The sequence below is a fragment of the Vulpes vulpes genome, unplaced genomic scaffold (genome assembly GCF_048418805.1).
Source record: "Vulpes vulpes isolate BD-2025 unplaced genomic scaffold, VulVul3 u000000677, whole genome shotgun sequence".
In the NCBI taxonomy this organism is placed as follows: Eukaryota; Metazoa; Chordata; class Mammalia; order Carnivora; family Canidae; genus Vulpes; species Vulpes vulpes.
This window is the reverse complement of record NW_027325813.1, coordinates 365,249-371,248: the sequence shown is the minus strand read 5'-3', so window position 1 is coordinate 371,248 and position 6,000 is coordinate 365,249. Positions and strand designations below refer to the sequence as shown.

The following is a 6,000-nucleotide window of genomic DNA, read 5'->3' as shown; positions in this document are numbered from 1 at the left end:
CTCCTGGGTCCGCGGGGAGCACCCCGACGGGAGAGCACAGGTGCGACCAGCTGGAGGAGCAGCCGACACAGAGCCAGAGGCGGTGAAGGGCCGCGGACATGGAGGCTGGCCCAGAGGACTGGGACAGGTACCCCGCCTCCTGCATCACCTGCTGCTGAGCCCCTGCCCAGGGCGGCCTGATGGGGCACCGCCACCCCCAGGGGCTCCTCCTGGACCCCAGGGCTCCTCCACGTCTTTGCCTCCCTCCTGCAGGGAGAGGGTCGGCAGGACGGGGATGGGCTGGTGAGACGAGGACATGGGATGCCAGCCTGCCCGGGGAGAGGGAGAGGCCCAGGCGAGGTCTGAGCGCCTGAGGTCTCCCTGTGGTGGAGGGACACCCTGGGGATTCCCCCCTTGACATCAAGGCCAGCCCGAGCCACACGCTGTTTCGGGGCCCGACACATGCCCACTCGGGACCATTGCCCAGGCACCGTCAATCCCTGTCACCCGACGCCCCGGGCTCAGCCTCTCCCCTTCTGCTGTGCCTCCTGCGGGGCAGCGGGCAGAGGACTGGCCTGGCCTCCCCGGGGGCCCTCGGAAGGGGTCGCAGAGGGAGACGGGGTGGCACCAGCAAGCGAGTGGAAGCCTGTCCTCTGTGGGTCTGGCCAGCATGTGGGACGCCGGGGTAAAGGGCGTGCGCTGAGGATCCAAAGAATCCGGCAAAACGCAATGAGCTCATAAGTAATACTTTAGCGTTCTAAAGATCAAACTAGCTGTTCTTTGGGTTTTTTCTTAAGATGTTATTTATTTCTTCATGAGGGACACGGGGGTGGGGGGCAGACACACAGGCAGAGAGAGAGAGAGAGGCAGGCTTTCTGGGGGGAGCCCAAAGCAGGACTCGATCCCAGGACCCTGGGATCACGCCCAGAGCTGAAGGCAGACGCTCAACCTTGAGCCACCCAGGCACCCCAAAGTATCTGTACGTTTTATGTAAAATCTCTCTTCTACTCCAAACATACATCAGCAAGATGATGCTCAATACCCTAAAGGGAGCCCCGAGTCTTTGAGCTTCTCCCCCACTCCTGTGTCCACAGACACCTACTGGATGAGAACACCTTCACCCAGAACTTCCGGAATGATCATAACCCATCCAAGACCTACCTCTGCTACCAAGTGGAGCTCAGCGATGGCAGCTCCGGGGTCCCTCTGGACCAGGATAAGGACATCGTTCAAAATGAGGTGACTGGCCCAGGCTGACTGCAGTGTGCAGGGCCTCCCAATACTGGGACCATCAGGGGGTAGAAGGTTCTGGGTGGACATGAGGTGTGGGGTTGGATCCACGCACCTCTCAGGCTTGGTCCCGGCCCAGCAGCCACACCGCGGCCTGGAGTCAGGTGGGGACCGTTTCTGTGGTGGTCACTGGCTTGGGGCCACACATCGGGAAGCAGTCCCAGTGTCCCAAGGCCTGGCACCGTCAATCCCTGTCACCCGACGCCCCGGGCTCAGCCTCTCCCCTTCTGCTGTGCCTCCGAGGAAGGGTTAGGACAGAGGAGAAGGCTTCCAGGCCAGGGGTCAGCTTTCCCTGGCCCCTTCCCCGGGGCAGCCCCTGGCCAGAGAGCCCGAGTTGTGTGGGCTCTCGACGCTCCCCCTGGCCACAAGCGAGAGGAACTGGAGGGACCCTCGCCCACTCTTGGGGATCCTGCCAAGGCACTGCTGCCCACACCAGCATCCCCCCGAATGTCCATTCGGTCCCCGTGTCCCCATCACACTCCACCCAGATCTCTGCACTGCTACCGCTCACCTGACTTGCGCCGGGTCCTTGCTAGACAATCCCTCCCCTGGACTGGTTGGACTCATGTCCCAGTCCTATGACCCCGACAGTGACATTCATCCCATGAGCCAGGCACCTCCCCCCGGGCGCCCCTGCCCAGCCCTGCCCCCCCCCCCCCCCCCAGCGAGCCCTTGTGCATCTGCCGTGGGCTGGGCGCTGGGGCTCGTGGAGGTAGCGACACCCGCGTGGAGTGGGTGAGTGGGTGGATGCAGACAGGGCTGGACCCCTCCCTGGAGGAAGCACCCACTCCCACGGCATCAGGCCACTGACCTGGGTGCTCACCTGGCCTCCTCTCTCCCTTGTCTGTGGCTCTGCTGCCTCTGCCTGCAGGGCCCCAGTCGTGAGGGTCCCGAAGGCCCTTCCCTTGGGCACAAACTTAGCGGGGCTCCTGGAACTCAGTAGTCAAGTTGGATCATATTTGAATGCGGTGGTGTAAAAGCCAGAAATCCTGCAAACCCCTGATCAGTGGGACCGCAAGCACCTGAAGGGACACCCGTCAGGTACAGGCAGGTGCGGAGCCATAGTGAGCAGAGGCAGAATGGGGGTCCTGAGCACCGCCCACCAGGCCCCTGGGAAATTGCCCTCCTGTGCTTGTCCACCCGTCCTGGTGACCCTGGATCCTGGGAATAGTGCGTTGACATCCCAGGGTCAGGACCTGAGCGGGGCCTCCCTGAGGCCAGGACCTCCCGCCCCCACCCGCCCCCCATATTGACTGCCAATGCAGGAACCCTTCCATGCCTCTTCTGTGTCAGGGTGGCAGGGGACAACATGCCGAGTTGTTCCTCCTGGAGCACATCCACTCCAGGAACCTGGACCAGAAGCTCAGCTACAAGGTCACGTGCTTTCTCTCCTGGACCCCCTGCGAAAAATGTGCCGAGGAGATTATTCGGTTTCTGGCCAAGAACAGACACGTGAGCCTGAGCATCTTGGCCTCCCGCATCTACACCATGGGACCCTATGTGAAGGGGCTGCGCAGACTGTACGACGCTGGGGTCCACATCTCCATCATGACCTTCAGAGGTCAGCGTGGGCCTCCTGGGGGGACGGTGGGCAGGGAGAGGCCTGGGGAGGCTACAGAGGGGTGGGCAGGAGTAGTATCCTTGGCGGTGGCCCCTGCTGGCTGCCTGCGGGGGTGGGGGGCAGAGCCCGCAGGGCACAGGACAGGAGGGCCATGGGCCTGCAGGTCAGGGGCGACCGGTGTCCAGAAGGGGAGGGAGAATCGTGGGTGGCCGTGCCACGGAGACTCTAGAAAGGAGACAAGTCAGGTGGCTGAGGTTCCAGGCTGAAGAAAGAGTCCCGCGGGGTGAGGGGAGCCCCGGGGAGGGGACACAGCAGATGTGCAGTGGCGAGGGGCTCAGCCTGTCCCGGAGATCAGACACCCTGAGGCCCCTGGCCCTCCCCAGAGCCCAGCTCACCTCCGTCCCCCGCCTCCATGCAGACTTTGAGTACTGCTGGCAGACCTTCGTGGACCACCAGGAGACACCCTTCCAGCCCTGGGCTGATCTGGACAGGAGGAGTCAGCAATTGTCTCAGCAACTTCGGGCCATTCTCCAGGTGAGGTCCTCCCTCCCTCCTGCTGCCTCCGCTGCCCTTCTCCCTCCTCTCGTCTCCCTGGTCTTTCCCGGCCCCTCTCACAGCCTCCCCGGGGTCACCTGCTCCCTCCCGGGCGCCAGCTCCACTCCTGCCCGCCCTGGCCACACTCCTCTGACCCTCACCTCCAGGTGCCCCCTCCCTTCCCCATCCCTGTGGCTGTCGCACCTCCCCTCTGCCCCCCTGTCTCCACCTGCAGAAGGAGCCTGAAGGATGGACCTCAGTCTGCCTATAGACCTCAGGAGGCGTCTGTGAACAGCAGAAGGAAACACTTCCTCCCAGGAAATGCCCACTTGCCCTCCACCAACATCTTCAGCTTGACCCGAGGAAACCAGCTTAAGGCAATGAGCCCAGAAGAAAGTGTCTTTAAAAAAAAAAAAATCTGAGTAGATTTCCTTTCATTGAAAAATCTGTCCTAGGTTCCAAACATACATCATTAAGATTATAGTCAACGCCGCGGAGGAGTTTTCAATTTTTAGAGAAGTAATTACTTTAATTGATTTTCGATGCAGAGCCATGCAGGGAAATATTAAGGATCTTCTACCAACTGTTTCTCTGTAAATGTGTCACGATGTCCAGAGAGCTAAATAAAGGCTTGCAACCCCTTGCAAACCTGCAAATGCCTCTCAGTGTGTAGTGGGCCCTCAAGGAGGGAAGTGTCACACGAATTCCCTCTATTGCAAGTCACAATCACTAAGCCTAGCGGTAGGGGGTGGGGGGTGGGGGGATTTGAAATAGAAACCTCCCCACTGCCAGCCTATCCTATTGTCAGCAGCAATGGTGGGAATGCAGGCACCTTGTAAGAGAATAGAAAGGCGTCTGGGCAGCCCAGGTGGCTCAGCGGTTTAGCGCCACCTTCAGTCCAGGCCTGATCCTGGAGACGCGGGATCGAGTCTCCCATCGGGCTCCCTGCATGGAGCCTGTGTCTCTGCCTCTCTCTCTGATGAATTAATAAATGAAATCTTAAAGCAAAATGAGTCTCCATATTGGGTGGAGGCAGGGCAGAGGGGCGGGGGGAGTCCAGCCCCCCCCCCCCCACCGTAGTGCCCTACCCTGGAGGGAGCCAGAGGGAAGGACTTCCCTGCACAGAAGCTGAGCTCTACCCCTCCTGACACAGGGCACCCAGACAGAGTCCAAGGGACAGGTACCCGGGCAGGACCCCCCACAGGCCGGCCATCACCCTCCCGTTGGCCTCTGTGGACTCCACCCGCCCCCCCAAGTGGAGCCCTGGCAGCTGGTGAGCCTGCACAAGTCCCTCCTAGATCACAGGACAGTCCCGGGGGGGCCCCCCTCCCAGATTCCTCCCCTGTCAGGGCCTCAAGGGAGCACCAGCCGCACACGGAGAATGTAAGGGGCTGGGAGAGACACCCTGTAGGTTGAGATCCGGAGGGACAGAGAGTCAGGCCTAAATGACCACGGTGGAGCGGGAGGGAGGGGCTCAGGCAGGGGCAGCACCCCAAAGGAGAGGACCTAGGGGAGCACAGTGAGCCAGAGAAGGCTGCAGGCCAGCAGCCTGTGAACTTTGAGTTTCCGCAGAAGAACAAGTGATTTGGAACCTACTGGAGAGCCCCGTACTCCCAGGAACTGCTGTCCTATACTGTCATTTGCTCAGTCTGTCTGACTTTGTGTAGGACACACTCCCAGGAGGCTCCATTCAGGTCCCAGAGTGACAAGATGAGCAGGCCTCAGGGTCCTTGGCCTGACCCCAACCTGAGCCCCTTCCCCAGCACCCTGTTGTGCTCCCTGGATGGTTTCTGGAATGCTCCAAAGAGGAGACAGGCTCACAGGGCAAGCCTGCTGCCGAGTATCAGGGAGTATCAGGAGCGGGTGGCACTGACCTTGAACTCTCGGGGGCATCTTGGAAACACACACATGACTCGGCAACAGCCCCCAAGGAGGGTGATCTCTGCTTGCTCCTTGGGACAGACTATCTGCATCGCTGGTCATTGCAACTGCAGAAGGTGCTGGGGGTTCAGCTTGTGGTATGGAATGTCGAAGGCAAAGCTGAGGCTCCGAGGGGAGGCCTGGGGGTGGGGAGCTGGGAGACAGCAGGGAGCCGGGGTCCTCCTCTGTCAGAGGGCAGGCTGGGGAGGCCGTGGGCGGTTGACTGGAGGGGAGGTGCACCTTCAGCCGGAGAGGGGACGAGCTGAGGCTGGGACCAGCGATGTCCCTTCGAAGTCTGGGAGGACGGGAGGGGGGCCCAGGGGTGGACTCTCAGCATCGTGGGCGGTGGCAAAGGTGCTGGGTGACGGCCGGGCAGTCCAAGCCAGGGGGTGACCTGGGCACAGACCACAGGAGTGCAGAGGGACGGGCTCAGGGCTGGTGTGTCCAGCTCCGGGGTCGGCAAGGACACAGACACAACGTTGGGTTTGGGCTTGGGTTTGTCTGTCGTTTGTTGTTTGGGCTTGTGATTTGTCAGGCGTCTGTCGTCACACCGGTACCCTTCCGTTTCCTTCCCCACAGGGACGCAGGCTCTGGGTGATGCTTTGTAGCCAGTGTGACAGGAAACGAACCGAACTCAGGCGATATATAAATGTAACAGGCGACCTCGCAGGTCCCGTGTGTCGCACCTGCAGGAATGCTAGTGGGGTTCCAGGGTA

General features: G+C 61.1%; 1 protein-coding gene across 1 annotated transcript; it reads left to right on the top strand.

Annotated features, from left to right (window-relative positions):
* LOC140597512 (DNA dC->dU-editing enzyme APOBEC-3A-like) lies at positions 1–4,012 on the top strand. Its single transcript, XM_072746236.1, has 5 exons — positions 1–127; positions 1,074–1,218; positions 2,563–2,830; positions 3,249–3,364; positions 3,600–4,012. The coding sequence occupies exons 1-5, from the start codon at positions 99–101 to the stop codon at positions 3,633–3,635; spliced, it is 594 nt and encodes a 197-aa protein (XP_072602337.1). The 5' UTR covers positions 1–98; the 3' UTR covers positions 3,636–4,012.
* The last annotated feature ends 1,988 nt before the right edge of the window (positions 4,013–6,000 follow it).

Coding starts and splice junctions, on each gene's coding strand:
- LOC140597512 (XM_072746236.1), top strand. CDS start 99: ATGGAGGCTGGCCCAGAGGACTGGGACAG. Junction 1,219..2,562: donor AGGACATCGTTCAAAATGAG/GTGACTGGCCCA, acceptor CTTCTGTGTCAG/GGTGGCAGGGGACAACATGC. Junction 2,831..3,248: donor CTCCATCATGACCTTCAGAG/GTCAGCGTGGGC, acceptor GCCTCCATGCAG/ACTTTGAGTACTGCTGGCAG.